This window comes from Camelus ferus, chromosome 21, assembly GCF_009834535.1.
Source record: "Camelus ferus isolate YT-003-E chromosome 21, BCGSAC_Cfer_1.0, whole genome shotgun sequence".
NCBI classification, from domain to species: domain Eukaryota; kingdom Metazoa; phylum Chordata; class Mammalia; order Artiodactyla; family Camelidae; genus Camelus; species Camelus ferus.
The window spans coordinates 19,064,305-19,086,091 of NC_045716.1; the positions used below are offsets into that span (position 1 = coordinate 19,064,305).

Genomic DNA, 21,787 nt, shown 5'->3' on the forward strand with positions numbered 1-21,787 from the left:
TGGCTACTCTGCTATTAAGTAAGATTTCCATTATTTTCCTAGGCTAGATGGCAAACGTAGAGCTGTCGGGGCACTTCTTCATTCTTCCTGTCACAAAGAATTGGTGATTCAGTGGTTACAGGAGTTTGTAATAAGTTACCCACATTGATTTCTCTGTTTTGGAATTATTTGCTTCCCTTCCTCCCAGAGCCCTTACACTTGCCGCAGGAGACAGTGTTGGAAAATCATTTACATAGTGGCACAGACTCCCTGACTCCTTTGGATATAAATCCAAGGCATGATGGGGAGGCCTTGAGGCAAGGGATCCAGGACCTCTAGTCCCTGAGCTTTCAACCAAAAACATCTTCTCTAAGAGGGTGAATCAAGATTCTGGTAACACTGGCAGCAGAGAGTGACCATGGAGAAGCTGTTGTGGTGTTCTCTGGTCCTGATCAGCTTCTTTAATGTTTTTGGCCAGACAGGTAGGGGCTGCCCAGGCTATACCTGGGATTTGATCTGAGCAATGGGGTTGGGGCCCAAGATTATACAAACTAAAGTCAGGGGAATATCCAGCATGGATGAGCATGTATGTGTGTGTGTATGTGTGTGTGTGTGTGTGTGTGTAACTAAGGAAGAATCAGTCTATTTCTTGATCCTAAACTCTATTATATGTTAAGGGATAGATCTTTGTGAGCTAAGAAACTTCTCATTTCTCTGTTTTCTGTCTCAGAGACATGCATAAGAAGGCCTTTGTGTTTCCCAAAGAGTCAGATAATTCCTACGTATCCCTGAAAGCACCACTAAAGAAGCCACTCAAAGCCTTCACTGTGTGTCTCCATATCTACTCAGAACTGGCCTTGACCCGTAGCTACAGCATCTTCTCTTATGCCACCAAGAAACAAGCTAATGAGATCCTCATATATTGGTCTAAGGGTAGAGGGTATCTTTTAACAGTGCATGGGACTGAAGTAGTATTCAGGAGTCCTGAAAACCCTCTGGCTCCAACCCACATCTGTGTGAGCTGGGAGTCCGACTCTGGGATTGCAGAGCTCTGGATAGATGGGAAGCCCATGGTGAGGAAGAGTCTGGAGAAGGGAACCTCCTTGGGGACAGAAGCAAGCATCATCCTGGGGCAGGATCAGGATTCATTTGGTGCGGGATATGATAAAAACCAGTCTTCGGTGGGAGACATTGGAGATGTGAACATGTGGGACTCTGTGCTGTCACCAGATGAGATTAGAACTGTACATTCTGGTGGGACCTTCAGTCCTAATGTCCTGGACTGGCGGGCACTGAAGTATGAAGCGCACTGTGAGGTGTTCGTCAAGCATCAGCTGTGGTCCTGAGCCATGCCATGGACCTGGGGGTGCTTCCTGGCAATTACACTTTGTGGTTCTGGACTTTCCCCACCCCCTGTATACACACTGCGGGCCTGCTCTGTGAACACAGGCTTTTTGCTTCCCTGCTCTGGCTTCCTCAATACTGGAGATGAAATTTAAGTGTCTGCCTTGGGGGACTCTGAACTATATTGGGAAGCTTTGTCTAGCAGGCTTAGAATTGTGGGTGCTTTTGTTTTTGTTAATTTTTTTTTAAATTGAAAAGATCTTAGAGATAATCCCTTACCCTCAGTTAGATGAGAAAATCGGGATTCTGAAAGGAGAAGTGTTTTTTGTTTTTTTAAAAAGTGAAACAGTGAGTCTTTCTCTGAGCTGAGAAGGGAGCGCTGGACTTCTATCTAATTTCCTATCCAGGACTCCCCAGAAAGTAGGAGGGACTTGCCCACATTCACAGGGCTCTTCAGTCTCAGAGTTATGACATTGGCCCAGGTCTTCTGAAATGGGAAATCTAGCCCTACTGCACAGTTCCTCAACTTTCTCAAAGTACCCTGGAAAGGCAATCAGAATTGAACTAGTAGAGAAGACCCTATCTCTTTTCCTAGGCAAAGTGGGACATATCTAGATAGAGTTACTTTAACTGTTACTGCCAAGGGCTGACATAGCCATCGTTTTTGTTTTCTCATAGTGATTTCTTAATTTTACGGTTCTTTTGGGAAACTCTCTCCAACTCCACAGGAACCACGTGGGACTTTGAGTCTCCACACTCTTCCCACACATAGCCAGGCCACAGAGTGGGTATGCCTCAGGCTGTCCTATCAGAGTAGCCCACCTCTGTTTAGCGATTTTGGGGGGAAGGTTACATGTTCCTAGCAGGACCAATTATAGTCTTCCCAAAGGTTGATTTGTGAACTTTGGGAATGAGACATCTTTCTGCTGGAACTCCAAGCTGAGATCACCAGCAGGCACCTTGTTTGCCACATGGAGAAAGACTGTGAGGAAAGAAGCCAAGCTGGGACCGGCAGAGCCGAGGGACGGATAGAGCAATGGAGCCTTGACTGCACTGCTTGAATTTCTGGATCAGCTTTGCCTGGAACCAAACCTGGACTCCCCAGATACATGAACCAATAAAGCCCCTGTTTAGTGAGTTTGAGCTGTTGTCTGATGGTTGCATTTAAAGTGGTGACTAACTACTCTAACGATTCTTGGAAATCAAGTCCCTGTGGGTTCAGACCAACCATTCCTTACCTGTCCTGTGATAACATAGCTATGGCACTGAACCTCTTCTAGAACCTCCAGTAGGTATTCTCTCTGACAGGCCCCTCTTTTGTGATGGCTGGTAATTCAAGTGAGGCCAGGTGTGGGGGTTTAAAACTCTCATTTTATCATCACTCCAGTTTGAGGAACAAAAACTAAAGATCATTGAGATCCAAGAATCTGCTGTCAGGCTCAATGACTAGAATACACTTTCCCAGGCTGCTTGAGTCCCTTGTAGAAAAGGGTCCCTCAAAGATGATGGCTGCTGCTTTCTTTCAGAGATGTCCTTCACCACGGCCTCTCAGGACTAGGTGAGCTATTGAAGTTACTCCACAGAGGTCACATCCAAGTGTAAGATAGGGGGCTCCCTGTATATCGAATAGTTTAGGAAAGGCATATGGTAGACTAGTTCTGGGGTCAGACTGCCTAGGTTCAAATCCTGGCTTTACAACCTACTGTCTGTGTGACCTTAGGGAACATAACCTCTTTATGTCTCAGTTTTCTCACTTGTAAAGTGGGAAGAAATAATAGTAATTAGCTCAAAGAGTTGTTAAAAAGAATCAAGTAAGATTATTACTATTAGGCAGTTCTGTATGATATCCCTAAACACAGGATCATTACATACTATCGAAATACTATTTTGGGGAATTGGTCTGGGTTGACAGTAATTGAAGGGTCTGATTTGCTAAAAATTAAGTTTAGAATATTAGGAGGATCAATTTATGAATCTGAATTATGAATATTGATTCCACTAATTGACTTTGATAACCATTTGGAAGCACAGAAGTAAAGGATACATTCTTGGGCAAACAAGTGAGTGCCAATCTTCTCTGTTGTCTAATTAGGGCAGATCTATACACCCTGACATGCAGCTAAGCAGGAGAGGGTTGACACTTATTTATAGCTAAAGAATCCAGTCAGGAGATATGTCTTAATTATAGAAGACCATCCCAAATCCCCAGGGATGTGGACTGAGTTAATATTTTTCTCAGAATTCAATTACTGGTACCTTACTACACATAGTTTAGTGGATGGCCTCTGGCCCTAATAATTTTAGCTAGGAAAAAATTTTAAAGCTGGTATTTGCATTCAGTGAACATTAAAAAATTTCAATAAAGCATTCCTAGAATGTTTAAATTAAACAACTTCGCTTACTGGTAGATACTTCAATGTAATCTTGTTAGAAAATATATCCCAAGGTAACTGGTGTATTGTACTATATAGAATTGTTTGACATCATTTAATTAAATGTTTGATGACAACTGCCAAAGAGGATGATTTTGGTTTGGGTGACTTGGTTCTAAAGCAATTCTTTTTCACAGTAAATGGAGAGTCAGATCAATTGTCCAGTGAGGCCACTTCTAGCTGATGTTAATAAAGTTATGTTATTAGCCCTGGATTTCATCTATAGCAGGGATTTTGCATTCAGTTTATTCAGACATAAAATTAGGTATTAAGGCAGAATTTATAAAGACAGACCAAATGATATATAAAACCTACAGTGAAAACTACTGTACAAGACTTCCTTGAGAAAAGTGAGGTAAATTATACAGAGGGCATATGCACAGTAGACAATAAATGTTTCTTCAGAGAGGGTAGGAGAATGGATTTCTACACGTCCATCAATGAAATGAAGCTCAGGTGTGACAGGGGCAGTAGCCCAGCCCCTGAAGAGATCCTGTAGTACATTTACAGTCCAAATAGAAGTGGGCAGACCCATCACACACGTCAGAGATTGTAAATGTAAAACCACGGGGAAATGCTGGATGCTGCTACCTGACAGCACACTTCCCTTCAGGGACTGAAAACAGCCGTGTTTGGTACAAGAATATGAGCTAGGTCTTCAGGTCCAGGCCTGCAGGCCTAAGTGTGAGCACCTTAGCATGGGATGCAACATGGTGATGTGCAGATCAGGCACTTAAACCTCCCTGTGTGTCAGGGAGAAATACTGCCTCCTCAGTCAGGGTGACAAGCCTTGCATGGTCTCCAGCCAGATGAGTGGAGAAGCACCTTCCCTGTGGTCTGTTCAGGGCCTGGAGCAGAGACTGCAGGCTGCCTCAGAAGTGAAGCTGGGCCTGATGGAAATGGATTAGGTAGGATGACAAGTCTGTGATTTTTTTCCTTAAGCTTTTCACTATCCTCAAGTTTCATGTGCTCCAGAGAATCAAGGATAGACCAAAAAAAAAAAAAAAAAAAAAAAAGAAAAAAAGCAAGTAACTCCAGATCATTAAAACAACAACACGATCAACAACAATACCCAATACTCAGGTTTCCAAAGTATCAATTTCAGAGGAAATTTCAGAGAATCCCAGGGAAAGAAGAGAAATGCTGTATTGATTTCTGAATAACTTCATCCTAAGATAACCAACCTCTAGTCTCAGGTGGGTTGGCATGACTCACCTGGGCTCCTTCCTTGTGGTTCTTCACCTCCATCTTTTCTATGCATCCTTTCGCTTCCCCTGTAACAGAAAGTGGATTAGGTGGGCTTTCTAGCCCTTCTCTTCAGAAAATTCAGATTCCTAGCACAAATTTCATAGATTTCCTGCTCCAGTGATTCTTAAATTGTGGTCTGCTGATTACAAGCATCATCACCTGAGGTGTTTATTGTAAGTGTGGATTCATTGACCCCAGACCTACTAAGTTAGGCTCTCTGGAGTTAGAGCCCAGGAATCCACAATTCACAAGCTCTTTTGCCCAATGCTTTTAGGACCATTACTTTAGTATCTTCCCGACAGTTCAGATGTCCTGTTTGGGAGACATACCTGGCTCTCTAATAAGCTTGAAGGCAGGTGGTGATCTTTAAAGAAGGACCTAGCACATCTTGACTCAGGTTATCCCTTTAGCCTACCTCTGGTGCATTATCTGAGGACTCATTCAGTGTCATTCCCTCTACCTTGAGTCAGTCAGTCAGTCAGTCAGTTTATTTATTTTATTTAATTTATTTATTTAGAAGTATAGTTGATTTATAATGTTGTGTAAATTTCTGATGTACAGCATAGTGATTCATTTATACACACATATATTTTTATTCCTTTCCATATTCTTTTTTACTATAGGTAATTACAAGGTATTGAATATAGTTCCCTGTGCTATAAAGTAGGACCTTGTTGTTTACCTGTTTTATATATAGTAGTTTGTATCTACAAATCCCAAACTCTCAATTTATCCCTCCCTACCCTCTTTCCCCCTGGTAACTGAGTCCTTTAATACACACAGATAAGTGATCTCCTAAGTTTACATCACCACTCTCAGGGAGGTAATTGCTTAATCACACAGGGAGGGCAGATCACAGGCAGTCTTAAAAATACCTTACACGTACTGAGCTCTTACCATATCCCATGCATTAAGCCCTTTATGTATATTTATTTGTTTAATGACAAACCTATGAGGTTAAGTCCTTGTTTTACAGATGAGGAAACTGAAGTCTATAGAGGTTAACTAATTTGCCCAGAGAAAGGACTGAACCTAGGTGGTCTGACTACAGAAGCCCGTGCTTCTAACCACTGTTTTCTATTGCCACATGCAATAAAAGTTCATCCACTGTACTTATACCCCTAGTGGAAGAGGGAGAGTATGGGGATCATGCATGTTTTCTCATGGGGAAGACATTCCAGGATGTCATATATCCAGCATGTTAACTACCATTTGGGGAGCACTGGCAATATCCCAACTTCTCACTTTGTTATTGTATGTTTGAGACTTGCACATAAAAATCCTCTCCAGCCTCCTAGTCAACATAACATTAGGCAGATTATGTCCTTAACACACTGTCAAAGTTCTTCTTTGACTTGGAAGCCCCTACCTCTTCCACTGTTAGGTATGCCCTTAGACATAATTTCATGTTCCAGGAAGCATTCATCAAAGGCATGGAATTGTATGAGAAATCCTTTAGGATAGCGATTCTCAACTTTAGATACTAATATTATAATCACCTGGGGAGCTTTTAAAAACCCAGTTGCCCAGGTCACACCCCAGATCATGACAGCAGATTCTCTGGTTTTGAAAGCCAGGCAATCAGTATTTTTAAAGCTCCTTAGTTGAGTACAATGTGCAGCCAAGTCTCCAACAGTGCAGCTTCGGGATCCACTGTTCTAGGCTGAGTAATAGCTTAGAAAAGACTACTGTTGTTTCTGACAGGATGCATGGCTGTTTCTGACCAATGCGTCCCTTGCTTTAAAATAAAGTGATAGTTCTATGTTTATCATGCTCTTATTTATTCAATACAGCTGCGCTGTGATAACAAACACTCTGTCTTGGAATGCTTTTCTTTATCCCCAGGTGATACTTGGGGTTTCTTCAATTTGAGGTGTTTGTCTGATCTACGAGGGCTTTATGTCAGGGAGACACCAAAGTGTCAAGATGTCTAGAAAAGCTGAGATCCTTAAGTATTTTCACCAGAGCATCATAAGCTGTTAAAAAAAAGAGAGAGAGAGAGAGAGGAGAGGATCCCCAAGCAAACATATCTGAGGTAAGGGAAAACATCACACGGCAAGCTGATTTATTACACCTCTCTTCTGATAAAGTTCACTCAATACTCTGTCTTATGGTATGAGCAGTTACAGTGTTGCCTGGACAGATTACTGGAACCAGAGGTGACTTGTGAAATGGTTCATGGGGAAGGTCTCTCAAATTCTCTTTCTCTTCTCTTTCTCTTCTCAATTGCCTTAGCTCTCACTCTCCCTATCTCTTTGTCTCTCTGCCTCTCTTTCTTTTTCAGTTTTCAGCCTCGTTCAGAATATCCATTATGGAGACAGTTCTGATAATGTGGTAGGCTCCTTGAAATCAATAACATTTCCAAAGAGTCTACCCATAGTAGCTGCATTCTTTTGACTTACTTGAGAAACCCAATGCTAACAAGAAGGCAGTTTGGGTCCTGGCAAAACACTTTCCTTCCTTGTCCCAATATATTACCAATTATATATATAATATATTTCCTGTTCAAGTTATGCATGTATCTTTAATCGGGCAAATGGTTAGAGTAAGAAGAGAAAAGCTTCTGAAGCAATTACTTTAAGCCAGTCTTATATTTTAAAAATAAGATGCAAAGAGTTTAGGAAAGGGTTATTAAAAAGAAAATTTAACTATGCATCATTTAAAAATAAGACTTTCCAGAAATGTACTATCATTTGTAAGAGTTCTTTTCTCTTTGTGCTTAGAATATGCTATCCATATGTCAGTCAGTTCTTCCAGTCACATAAGAAATGTCTATTATCAATTTCTTATTGAATAGCAATGGGAAAACTCATGATGAAAAAGCTCAAGATTCTCTTTACATGAAATTGTAATGTTTTGGGATTAAAGACAAATAGCCACAGACTGGGTGTCCTATTCACAAAGAGAAACAGTAGCTTTTGGAACTTCAAGGGCTATTTTATTCTATTCTCTCTTTCCTTACTTCTTAATTACACACACACACACACACACTATATTTTAAAAGCAATATAACCACATTATGGAAATGTTGTTAAGGAGAGAAAAATATCCTTCATAGTTTTATTACCATGATAAGAACACTGACTTTTGGGGAGTATTCCTAATAGATATTTTTCTAAATGAGTTACTTCTCTTAAAAAAATAGTGTATACACAAATATGTTATTTTTTCCCATATTACAGTACTATAAGCATTTTTGCATGTTGTAGCATAAAATTCACAACCAACACTTTAAATGACTATCCATTCTATTTAGGGGATGTAGATGTATACAATTTACTTAAACATGCCCAAGTTTTCTAATTTTCCACTATCCTAAGTGGTGTTATGGTTGCCTTTGTCAGTAAAAGCTCTCTTACTTTTTTATAAATTTCTCCAGAATGGAGAATTCACAGAATGTGACTGTTTTAATTTACCAAGCACTGCCACACAGAGATGTTGGAGCACCGGTAGGCACCATGGAGTTGCTAATAAATAACCCATATTGATCTTGTGATTTGTCTTGGTTTATTTGCTCTTAGAGCTTTGATTCATGGCTCCAAGGAGCAATTTTGGAAAATCATTTACCCATCAGCTGAGACCTGACTACTGCACATATAAGGTCAGAGTGGGGCAGACCTAGGTCAGAGCCATCTCAGATGTCCAAGCCCGGGAGAGTTCAGCCACGGCTGCTCTTGCCAGGAGGGTAACCCAGATTCTGGGTGCAGTGACTGCAGGGAAGCAACACGCAGAAGCTGCCACGGTGTTTCTTGGTTGTCATTAGCCTCCCTAGTGCTTTTTTCCAGACAGTTTGGCACTGCTTCAGATGGCATTTGGGCTCTTGCATCAGAGTTTCCTGGGCAAAGCCAAATTAGGGAACATGGCCAGTATCGGAGAGTGGTTGTAGTCTGGGAAAGAGGGCAGGCTGTGGTTTCTAAACCCAGTCTCTCAGAGACAACAGGCCCAAAATGGAGTCACTTATGCTAAGCCCCACATCAGCATACCTAACCTAATTGCAGCGGCAGCCTCTCCCCGAAGTGTGACCTTTAACCAGTCAATCTGGATTTACTTGGTCAGGACTTGTGAGGTAATCTACCTGATAAGACCCTTTCTTCCCCTACAGAAAGGTGACTTTGCCTGAAACAATCCACTCTTTGCTAGAAAATTCCTCTTCCCACCCCTTTCTGTCTATAAAAGGCTTTCATTTGGTACAGTTCTTTGAAACTCCTTTCTGTCTGCTAGATGGGATGCTGCCATTCATGAATCATTGAATTTAAAGCCAATTAGATCTTTAAATTCACTCAGTTCAATTTGACTTAATTTAACAGATTTGGCATCGGTGACAGAACCTGAAGAGGATTTCCAACAGCTTCTGAGATGACAAACGTGGGAGTGGTCCCTGTGGACCTTTCTTAGTTCTGCCTTTTTCAATAGGTCCCTGGGTAAGTTCCTCTGTGTTCTGAGTTCTGCTCTTTGCTTCAAGCTCCTGATCTAATTGGCTTGCCAGTCACTTCCTTATTTGCTTGGAAATCTCCACCCTTAGTTTTGTCCTCAGATTCCACATTAGGAACGATCCATGGCTCGGTCTCTGAGTTCTCTGTCGTGCGGAACCCCAGTCTGCAGCCCCATTCTTTGGGGTCTGCTGGTTCAGTCCTTCCCACACTCCCCAAATTCCATATTGGGAATGGCTGGTGGCTACCAGATGGAGTAGGACTGGGTCCAACCGAAAAATTGGACTGGGTTTGGGATCAGACTGGGTCCAACTTCAGCTGGACTGGGTCTAGTAAATAAAAGCTATTGCTAATGGGAATCTTAGAAGCTTAAAAAAAAAAAAAAAGCAGCTACAAAATTGGTGAGCATGGCCAGGCACTTAAAAATCTGTTAGAGGGCTCACCATCTAAATCTAACACTCCCATTTAGGACAAACTGGTCATGGAACAGGGGAACAGGTGAGATTGATGCTAGATTAGCTGCCAACCTCAAGAAAATTTCCATGCAACAAGGTACACTGTAAAACATCACACAATCTCCAACCTAGCAGCACATTGCTTTTAGGTATTAGCTTGGCTCTGAGGGACTCAAAGGCTTAGCTAGGAAAAAAAAAAAAAAAGAAAAAAGAAGGAATCCTTGAACTCAAAAGAGTTGAGCATGCCACCTTCTGGCACACCTGCTTATTTTATGTCTGTGAACTGAAAGTACTGTAAATACCTACAAAATGGCAAAATTTTACTAAAAACAATCTAGAATTACAATGGCCATCATGGGGAATGTTCCAATTAGATGTGCACTTGAAAGCAAGGACTCCCAAATTAAACAAGTAGAATAGGAGTCCTGTTTTAATTGGCATGCGGAAGCCTCCAAAAGGCTTCAAAATTCCAAAACAGCTTCCATTGAAAAAATTTGTTGCAAAAGGCTAATGAAAAATCAAAGACACAAGAATTACCTAAAAGTCTAAGACTGATGTGATTCCCACTGTTCCTCTTTATCTTCCTCTAAGTACTCAGAGCCTACTAATCCTCTGTCTGAATTGTCTTAACATAACTGTAGGGCAAAAGTGGCCTTACAGAAACCCGTGTCTACTTTCAATGGAGGCACCCGTATAGGTCTCTCCTAGAGCTGATGAGACTCTGAGGGATTTTTCTGTTGAATCATTATGTTATTATTTTACATATCCAAGGGGAAACTAAAATTAAAATTAATTAAGAACATTGCCAAATTCTGGTAGACACTGGAACCTGCAGAGGGGATCATGGGAAGACTGGCAGAAGGTGAGAATTCTTATCAGAGTCAGCTCTCCCAGATCTCTGTCTGTAGCCAGGTGTAGAGGGGAATAAAATATTTCTTGAACCCTCTTTGGGGGACCCCTCTTGATCCAAGAGGTTGTTCAATACTGTCAGAAATATTTACTTATTTGTCTTGGCTAAAAACTGACAAGATATTTAAAAGGATATCTTTTAAGTTATCAGGACTTTTCCCATCGGCTAAAATGAAACTATATACATGGGGTGGGGGATACAAATGGAAGATAATCAGATTCAATGGCAGGATCAGCCCCTTGGTACCCTTTAGGCTGCAACACAATTCTTTGAGTAATTAAAAGCAACTTGCTCTTATCTTCTCCAGAAACAGTTCAAAATCCACCTATTCTTTTTACCAATCCCAAAACTTCCTCTATGTATCTCAAAAAGCTTGTAAAGTATTACAAAAATTTTCACTTTAAGAAACAAAGTTCTTCTTGGAGGAACTTGCTTTCTTTCCCTGTGCTTATGAGACATAAATAAGTTCTTCCTGCTCTTCTCTAGGAATTCTTATCTAGGCCATCTCCTTAAAGTACAAACTCCAGGGAGGTAATTCTTCTCAGGGGGAAAACAAAAGAGGAAGAAGTCATTTGGAACTTAGATGAATGAAAAATCTTTTGAGTGTCTTTGCCGCAAATATTAGTGAAAGCCATCTGAGCAGGTAACCTTAACTTACTCAGTCGACCATAACAACTTGGATCCAACTTTATTTGTAACTAGTGAATTTTGTATTATTGTATCTCGTTAGTGACAGTAATATTATCACAAAAGCTATAAAGTCTCTGTTTGCATCTCTCACGTGTGTCTTTATGTATGTGTGTGGTAGATGTATGATATTTTTCTACCTCTGGATAGTACTGCCAAAAATTAATTTGTTAAAGAGCTCTTTTTAATTGGCTTAAAGAAAATTAAGCACTTAAATAATTTAAAATTTTCTGAAATATAATAGAAACTAACTCAAATGCTTTTCAAGTTCACACAATCTGGGAAAATATTCAATTTTAGTGCTAATTTAAGCTTGTCAGTTTAATTAAAATGTCTACAGAGTTATGTCTTCAGAGTTATCAACATTGAAAATATTGCTAACATACAACTTTTATTCTACCTGGGTTTACTAGTCAAATAAGTTCATGTTATCTGTTTCAAAATTTCTCAGAAAGAAAAATAACTTGATATGATGAAATTTTCATGAATAATTTAAACATAATTGTTGAGAACAAGTGAATTAAATAGATGCAAGTGGGAAAAAGGTATAAAATACTGAAATATTAATTACTGAACATAGGTTTTTCCCCTTTGGGCTTCCTTTTACAGAAGAACGAGATATTTGGTTCTATTAGTAAACATGTTTTGTGCCACATGGAGAAATCTACTATGAGAAAGCACGTTTCTAAAAACTACAGAAAGAATTTATAAATTTGCCATGCCACAAAATGCTAAGGTAAAAGACAGTTCACAATTGTTACTTCTTTATTTCACTAAAAATTAAGTTCTCTAAGGTTAGAAAATTCTAATATATGTGATTAAAACTACTAGAAATAATGAGGTACACATCTCCATATGTAAAGAAAATAAGATGTGTTTTTAAAAGTAAAAGAAAGTATTAGAGGAATGGAAAAGCATTTTGTTGAAGGAAAATAAAAGTAATTTTGTTCTAAAGAGAGGCTAGTTATTTCAGAATGGGGAACAGAAAAAACAGGACAAAATCTGAATGTAAGGAAGAAAGTTGTAGAAGATCTGTGGAAAAGGAATCTTTAGTAAGGAATTTTATGCATGGTCAAGACTGGCTAAGATGGGAATGAATTTATTTGAGTGAATGAATTTTAATATCAAAAGTAAGCAAGTACAAAATTAGAATCTGGCTTTCTTTTTTTTTAAACAATAAAGTTTTATTGAACTAGTGGTCTGCTCTTGATAAGAGATTGTAGAAGATTTTTTTCTTACCTCTAAAGTAATTGCCTAGAAGACAAAGATTCTGTGTCTTCAAAATAATTTTCTGTGCTATCTTTATCATGTCTTTTGATTAGATAAGAAAGCTGAGTATTCTCTATTAAAAGAGCTATGTTCTTCTTTACAACTCTTTAACTTTCTGTATCTGCCTTTGAAGTCTTTAATTGTCATTATGGTTAAGTGGATAACTAAGTATTGTTTTGCAAAGACCTATGATCCTATTTGACCAAGGGCATTAAAACCCTTTGATATTTTTGACAATCTTCCCCCAAATCAATTTCTAAATGAAGTCTATTTAACCTCAAACTAAATTTTGGATATTCCAGAGGACCGCTGGACAATCTCAAAAGAATTGTTCTCTTTCCTTTTTATAAAAAGGGATATGGTAAACAAATTAGACTTCCTTGATATGTTAAATTACATTGGAAGCATTGGCAAATAAGAAGCAATACTAAGCCTTCTTTATATTGTATTTGTACAAGTGTATGTTATACATTTTTCAAAACTGTGTAAAATTCCTAGAAATCTGATATATCCTGGTATAATGATTATCAGCCATTAATTCCAGTTACTATCTTAATATGTTGCGTGTCACAGAAATAGCCAAATTTCCTTGTCAATTCCATTATAATGAGCTCTCAATAGATCTTTAACCATGGGCATTTTAAAGTCTTTTGTCATTTACAGACAGTTATTGTTTTACTCAGATGCTTTTGCAAAAGTGTTTCTGCAAATGTGCTTCATCTTTGAGAAGATTAGTGAAAAGGGCTTTGACAAGAACAGGTTTCTGATAACTTTAAGACCATAAAACTGAATTGAGTAAGAATTTACAGAATTAATGGAAAAGCTGCATTCGAGCAGGACAAATATTAATTACATGGGACTGAATGAATTAAGGAGGATGATTAAAATTTTGCATGACTTTTTGTTTGAAACATTGCTGGTTCCTTAATATTTTGTTTTTCAAGATTCCAGGAAACCTTTTTCTTAAGCTATCTATGACCTAAAGCAATTTGGCAAAGTATACCTTTGTAAACAAAGATGAAACATTTACTTTTCCTCTCTACCTGATCCCTCCAGAATTTGAAAATTCTTGAATATTCTTTTCATGGTATTACAGTTAGTCATTTACATAAATTCAATAAGAATCTGTTCTCCCTATAACAGGATACAATTGGAAACACTGGTTATATTACCGAGGCTTTGACTGAAATGTCATATTTGAGAGAGACACACATAAGCTCCGATATGACCAGACAGCATTAAGGAAGGTGGACTTAATGGAGTCAATAAAACCCTTTGGAAAAACTGGTCTGGTACTCTGCTTACAAAGTTCCAACAGAGCAGTCTTCAAAAGAGTTCATATGGTCAATTGCCATTCTTGCTGCATTTATGTAAATAATCAGGCCAAGTTTAATGTAAACCAGCTAGTTTTACTGTGATTATCTTTGATAAAAAATGGGGGTTTATACAGAGAAAAGTTATGTGTGCATGTTTGTAGATATTAAGTTCTAATCCTTAATTGTCTTTGAAGTTTTATTATATATCTGCAAATTGGACTGAATCCTCAGTTCTTCTATTTTCCTGAAGAATTTAGCTATGAATCTCCAAATGAATGTTTCCAATTTTCTCCCATTCTGATTTGGAATCACTAAGAACAAAGACTGCCCTTGAATCTCTTTGGAAGGAACTCATGATCCTCCTCATTACCCAAATAGTAATCAAAATTCAGGGACTTGAACCTTAGGTACACTTTTCAAAGTCAAAGTTGGCTCCATTTGACTCCTGGTCCTGCACACCAGCTAAGAGACATCAAAATCAAATCGAGGAGGAAGATAAACAGCCGACATTGATATAGATTGCTTCCACCCAAACACTGGATCAAGACTTCATGCTGCAACTAAACATGAAACCCTTGCTTCTTCTCTTCCATCCTTTCACTCTGACATTGGCCTAGAAAGATAATGTCATCATCCATATTTCCCAGGCCATTGCTAAGAGGAGTAATCTTTTGGACTGCTGGATTTGTCATCAAAAACTCTGATCTGTCCATGATGCTAGTGCCAACTTAGCGGGAGTACTCTGTGCCCTGAAAGGATGATTTATCTTTGTCTTTGGTGGTTGTCATTCTCCTTGAGCCTACAAATGCCTAGATGCCTGGCATATAACTGGGCAAAGCTTCTTAGGTTATCTTACTGTGCCCCTAACTATCCGCAAACAAACTGATACAACTTATTGGTCAACTTCTCTGAATTTACATCATCGGGTTAGAAAGAACTTACCAGGAGGCATTCATGATTCAGAATTTGCTTCCTTTGGCAGGTCCTAACATCCCTGGTTAGGAATGAATACAAATGAGGCTATAATCGGAAACCCCTCCTTAACTCTTGAAAATACTGCAGAGTTCACTGCTAAAGCAACAGCTGTCCAACAAAAATCCCTAGACTCTCTGGCCAAAGTTGTTCTTGATAATAGGACAGATCTTGACTATCTTTTAGCTGAGCAATGCGGTGTCTGTGCTGCAGTCAATGCCACCTGCTGCACCTGGATTAACACTCTGGGGAGTTGAGACTCAGCTACAAAAGACCACTGAGCAAGTCACTTGGCTTAAAAAGGTGACCCTTTCAATGGGGTCTTTCTTTGACTTGTTTGATTTTGATTGGTTTGGGTCTTGGGGACCAGGGCTCCAGTGCACACTGCAAACATCTGCAGTAATCCTGCTTGTAATAATCGTAGTAGTCTCTCTGGCATGCTGTATTCTCTCAAAAGCTTTAAATGCACGTTTGCAGATGCCAACCGTCAAGAAAATGCTCTCCCTATGCTGGAACATCAGAAAAGGAATGAAGAAAATGACCAACTGAAAACTTGTCAACCTGAAGGCATGACCTGTGAATATCATGGAGATTCAGCAAAAAGCTCATCATGACCTGTGAATATTGCACAGAATCAGCGAAAGATGCAAGAACTACAGAGCTGTAGCTGAGAGTGGGGCTAATGCCTTAAATTTTGATCAGTATCTCTCAGGCTGATGAAAAGGGTGGAATTGTTTAAAAAAATAGAGAGACAGTAGGCCTCAAATGGAGCCTCTTGTGTTAAGCCCCATGTCAGCAAATCAAGATGTAATAACCAACCTAAATGCAGTTTCAGCCTCTCCCAGGATTGTGATTTGTAACCTGTCAGTCTGGAATTACCAGGCCAGAGCTAAAGAGGTAATACACCCAGTAAGACCCCTCTCTTTCCGCAAAGGAACTTGACCTTGCCTGAAATAATCCACTCTTTGCTAGAAACTTCCTCTTCCCACCTTCTTCTATCTATAAAAGGCTTTCATTCTGTACAGCTCTTCAAAGTTCCTTTCTATCTGCTAGATGGAATGTTGCCCAATTCATGAATTGTTGAATAAAGACAATTAAATCTTTAAATTTATTCAGATGAATTTTGTTTTTTAACAAAGCTCCACTGCTGACATTTTCCCTCTGTTTTTTATCCTACAGACATGCACACAAAAGCCTTTGTGTTCCCCAAAGAGTCAAATAATTCCTTTGTGACGCTGACTGCGCAGCTAACTAAGCCACTCAAGGCCTTTACCGTGTGCCTACATGTCTATACCGACCTGACCCATGACTACAGCCTTTTCTCTTACGCCACACACACACACACAAATATAGTGAGATTCTCCTCTTCAAAATAAAGATGAGCATGTACAGGGTATCTGTGGGTGGAGCTCCTGTCTTTTTCAAGCCTCCTGAGAGTTCTCCTGCACCAATGCACTTCTGTGTGATCTGGGAGTCCGCCTCAGGGATTACAGAACTCTGGGTGGATGGGAAGCCCATGGTGAGGAGAAGTACTGAAGAGAGGATACTCTTTGGGGACAGAGGCAAGCATCATGCCTGGGGCAGGAGCAGGATGAATTCGCTGGGGGCTTTGATAAAAGCCAGTCTTTGGTGGGAGACATCGGAGATGTGAACATGTGGGAACTATGTGTTGTCACCGGAAGAGATTGGCACTGTGTATGCTGGTGGGACCTTCAGTCCTAATGTCCTGAACTGACGGGCACTGAAGTATAAAACACATAGTGAGATGCTTTTCAAGCACCAGCTATGGCCCTGAGGCCCTTTTGTGAATCATAAAGTTGCTTCCTGGGGGTTACACCTTAGCCTTGTCTCTGGCTCCAATGCTCTACTGTCCTACACACTGGGCTCTTGTGCCCTGGGGGGACTGTATTTGTCCCTCTCCTTTTTCTGCTCTTTGTCCATCAGCACGTGGGACAGTGTGAGCAGAGGGTCTTATATACATGGCTGCACATCAGAATTACCAGGCTACACCCCAGGCCAATTAAATCCGATTTTTGAAGGGTGAAATTCAAGCATCAATGTCTTTTAAAGCTCTCCAAGTGATTCCAGCACTCAGCTGGATTGCATTTTAATGTGTGTTTAAGAGCAAGTGAACCAGCTTTTTTTTTCCCCCTAAAAGATTGCATGTATTTAACTGTAGTCCTGCCAAAATTTTCATTTCCCTTTATAGGAACACCCGTCCCATTTATTGTGTTGAATTATCTAAAGAATACAGAAATGGAATTTTTTCAGCTTTCTGCCCCACCATTAGGATGTGGTCATTATATATTAAAATTATCTTTAATCCTTTCAATTTGAATATTCAAAGATCTAAAAAGAAATGTTTTGTTGTTGTTTCTGTTTAATTTGTTCAATTTTTTTCTTCAGGATCACTAATTTTCATAATGTAAAATATCTATTTTTTTCTTCTCATTTACCATCACCAGATAACTTTTATTTGTGTCCTTTATCTTTATATTTTGAGCTTTTATTTATTCAAACCTATCCTTCATATTAGCATTAGGGAGGAAGGATTTTTCCCTCTACGCTTCTAGGTTCTTCTGGCTGATCTAAGAATTAAACTGACATGAGACAGATTAACAGGAGAAAATCAAACAAAAGTTTAATATCATGTATACCTGTGAGGACCTCAAAAACTGAGAAACTTGCCAAAATGGCCCAAATCCTCACCTTATCATCTTCAGCTAGTGACAAAAGAGGATGTTGAGGGTAGTGGTTTGGGACTTCAAAGGGGAGGAAGACAATTCACATGGAGATGGAAAAGCAAATGTTTGGTAAACCAGTGTTGGCTGGGCCAGAGTCATGGGACACAGGGTGGACTCTGATCTCTCGACCCTGCAGAGTTTCCCCTCCACACCTAGCCCATGTTCTTTGCCAACATCTCTGGTGATAGCTCTATTCTGGGAACAGACCCTCTATCTAAATTCTTTTAGGTAGTTAGGGGGCAGTTCAAAGTTTCTTCCAGAGTCTTTTAGGCCTTGGTTATTTTCAGCTTGAAATAATCCACATGACAAAGAAACACTGTGGGATGGCAAATATTGCTCCACTACAAGTGATTTTTGTTTTTCGTTTGGCATATTGGGATCTAATTTCTAATGTCATTTAAAATTCTGCAGTGCTTTGAGTTGTCTTAAATTTAGTTTTTGTTTTAAACTTTCATCAAGTCTGTTTTCTTCAATTTGTTTACCATTTTAATGCTGTTGCTGGCTGAAATTTTCTAAATATTCCTGTGATTAATCTTCTATGAAGTAAATCTTTTATATGTTTTAAATAATTTTCCTTTTATAGTTTAGTACATTTCAGTCCTCCTGTTTGTTCTAACATAGTGAGAGGTGAGTTCTCTGAGTTCCCTTCCTACTTATCTGGCCACACTTAGATTCCCTAACCATTGAAGCTAGCTGGCTGGTGGACTGATGCTTCTATTAGGAGTTTCTATTCATGCATCCCCAGACTCGACATCCTACAACTCTCATTTTAAATAACCCTCATCTCCACCAATTTCTGCCAACTGTCTCAGACTTTCATAGGTACACATTTTCAGATAATTTGAGCCTTCATTTTTCTCTCAGTAGAATGACCCGGTAACTCATTCCTGCTTTGGTAACCATAGTTTGTTTTCTCTGTGAGTCTGTTTCTGTTTTGTAAATAAGTTCATTTGTATCATTTTTTAGATTCCATATACAAGTGATATCATATGATAATTTGTCTTTCTCTGACTTACTTCACTAAATAGGATAATTTCTAGGTCTATCCATGTTGCTGCAAATGGCATTATCTCATTCTTTTTTATGGCTGAGTAGCATTCCATTGTGTATATATATACCACAGCTTCTTTATCCAATCATCTGTTGATGACATTTAGGTTGCTTCCATGTCTTGGCTATTGTGAATAATGCTATTATGAATCTCAGTTTCTTTATTAGAACCCACAGGAGAAGAGATGAGATTGTCCCCTCAGAGTTCTAACAGGAAGCTTCTTTTTGAGAGCTATACTTTGTGGTTCCCCACCTGCAAGCAGCAGGACGTAAGGCTGAGCAGACGTCAGGCTTGTTAGAGCAGCAACAGAGTAGTGGACAACCTCTCACAGACAGCACAAAGGGTCTGCTAATATTACGGACCAGGTTACACTGGGAACCAGTGCAGGCTTATCCATGAGATCCAACTCTAAAAATTGTTCCCTAGGAGCTGGGGCACATTCACCTCAAAACAAACTGAGTCCTGGTGCCTCAAATCTTTGGCCTTTGCACCGTGGGTGCCAAGAGCTGATAGGCAGAAATAGATTCCCTCCCTCTCAATGTACTTTACTCATGTTCAAGGTCAAAAGAGGAACTATTGAAGGTATAATCTGTACACTGTGAAAAGATGTTGCAGGAAAATGGGGTACAAGAGGATGGCTGTATCCTGGGTCTTGGTCAAGTCCCTAGGATGAGCCCAGGCAAGTGAAGGTCCTTGGCTTTGTGCAGGAAGGAATTCAAACGTGAGCCACAGTAAAGTGCAAGTTTATTCAGGGAGATGCACACTCCACAGAAAGGGTGTGAACCACCTCAGAAGGCCAGAGAGGCCATGAGGCATGGGGGTGGGGGTGTTTAGTTTAAAGTAAAAGTAGATACACATTCCATAGGCAGAATGCAGGCCATTTCAAGAGGTGAGAGGCATACTTAGAGCATGGGATTGTCTAGGAAAGTGACAGCCACCAAGACAGTGTGGGGGTGGTTAGTTTTTATGGGCTTGGTAACTTCATATGCTAACAAGCAGAAGGACTGTTCCAACTACTTTGGGGAAAGAGCAGGGACTCCCAGCAATTGGGCCACTGCCTACTTTTTGGCTTTTTACGGACACGCTTGGAACTGTCATGGTGCCTGTACCATTTAGCATGCTAATGTGTTACAATGAACGTATAATGAGGCTCAAGGTCTCTAATGGAAGTCAAATCTCCTGCCATCTTGGGCCTAATGGAGTTTTAACCAGTTTATGTTGTATCCTCAATTGTATGTCATTCTTTTAATGTTTGTGCCCTGCCCCCTTCCCTCCTGTCTCAGTTTAGCTCACTTGCAGTTTCTTAAAAGTCTCCCTTCTGCTTTCCCATGACCTTTCAAACAGGGTTTAAGATAACAGATCGACTGAACATCAGATCTTGGTTCTATCTCCTAATGGTGTGTAACCTTGAGAAAATTACTTAAAATGCTGTATTCTTCAGATTTCCTCATCTTTAAAATGGGGATAATATAGGGCCTACTTCACTGGCACAGAGCTAGTGCTCAATGCATGTTATCTATGATTTACTAATAATATTGCTAGCTGGCCCACAACTGTGGATTTTAGAGACCCAGGCTCTGCATCAGAGACCCAGCAGGTTGAAGGAATCTATCACTAAATAGATATGAAAGAAGGAAGACTCTCACTCTGGGACCCATGTGTCAGCTTGAGGTGGGGGAAAAAAATCACGAAAATTATTATAAACTTAAGGGACAAGGGGAACATTTGAAAAGTCTGTGCCTGGAAAACTTGTGGCTGCAGAGGGACAGGTTTGCTCTGTCACAGAATGAAGATGGCAGTGAGAGGGTGAGGAGCTTCAGAATTTGACATGTGGGCAGAGATGTCTCACTTGGAGTTTTAGGAGAAAATCAGAAATTCAGGGAGGATGAAGTCAACTTATAGGATAGGCTTTATTCTACAGTCAAAACAACAGGAAATGGAAAAGGAAAGGAAGATACTGTGATCTGGTAGGTGTTGGTCCTACAGGGAGTAAAAGGAGCAGGATCAGTGTGGGCAGGTGGGTGCAGCTTTCACAGCTTAGCAGCAGGCTTACTTCAAAAGAACAGAGAGAAAGGAAGTGGGACATTAGAGGAAGCAGCGTCAGATCAAACTTCTAAGGAAAAGAAGGTGGAAAGAAAGGTTTCTGTATCACTGAATAGCCCAAGTGACTTGAGGCCTAGAAACCAAATCTGAAGGAAGGTGGTGGCCCAGGCGGAGCTGGGCTGGAGGACACAGAGGTCACCACTGAACTCCTGTGAGAGCAAATCTTTGCAAGCACTCACTACACCGCACAAATTCACAGTCCACCGACGTCTGGCTGGGAGGTCAGGCTCAAAGAGAAAGCATTTCCACACAGGCTTCCCTATTTCCATTAAGCTGAGAGAATGATCTTTTCAAATGTAAATAAGATCAAGTCTCCTCCTGAGGAAAAACCTGCCAAGGTTTTCCACTGCACTTAGAATAAATTACAACCCTTCATCTGGTCCTCAGGGCTCTATAATTTCTGGCTTCTGCTCCCCTCAGTCACATCCTCGCGTATCTCTCCCTCACCCCCGGATTTCAGCCCTTCTGCCATTTTGCCTGTTCATTTCTTCTACAAAACTACAATGAATGCCTGTGATGTGACAGACACTAGCTTTAGATACTTGGGATAAGCAGTTAAACCACAGAAACAATGACAAAACCACACACATATCAGACAAAACCATGGTCACATGGGACTTACACTACAGTAGGTTTAAACATGCTTCGTTTCTACAAGGCCTCACATTCACTCTTTCTCCTGATCCTCATGCGGCTGTGAGACAGGAGAGAAGGGGGCAGGGCACAACCATTTAAAGAAAGGCACAGCCATAGAGAAAAACAAGATAGAACATACATTGGTTAGAACCTACTGGACCCAAGGTGGTGGAGGATTCCACTTACAGTAGACCTTGAGCCTAATTATATG

At 40.1% G+C, this 21,787-nt stretch overlaps 1 protein-coding gene and 1 pseudogene across 7 annotated transcripts; both read left to right on the forward strand.

The window, feature by feature from the left end:
* The first annotated feature begins 296 nt into the window (after positions 1-296).
* On the forward strand, positions 297-16,126 carry LOC102518488 (C-reactive protein). Of its 7 annotated transcripts, none has more exons than XR_004313953.1 (7): positions 297-461; positions 712-2,456; positions 6,849-7,038; positions 9,311-9,424; positions 11,285-11,441; positions 12,095-12,221; positions 13,898-16,126. XR_004313953.1 is itself a non-coding variant. In XM_006178265.3 (2 exons), exons 1-2 carry the CDS (start codon positions 398-400, stop codon positions 1,323-1,325), a joined length of 678 nt encoding a protein of 225 aa, XP_006178327.1. In that variant the 5' UTR covers positions 297-397; the 3' UTR covers positions 1,326-4,779. The 7 variants fall into 7 exon arrangements, 1 of the variants encoding a protein (XP_006178327.1); XR_004313955.1 differs by having other exon boundaries at positions 15,520-16,126; XR_004313954.1 differs by lacking the exon at positions 11,285-11,441.
* Positions 16,127-16,189: 63 nt separating this feature from the next.
* On the forward strand, positions 16,190-16,777 carry LOC102524401 (annotated as a pseudogene).
* Positions 16,778-21,787: the final 5,010 nt, after the last annotated feature.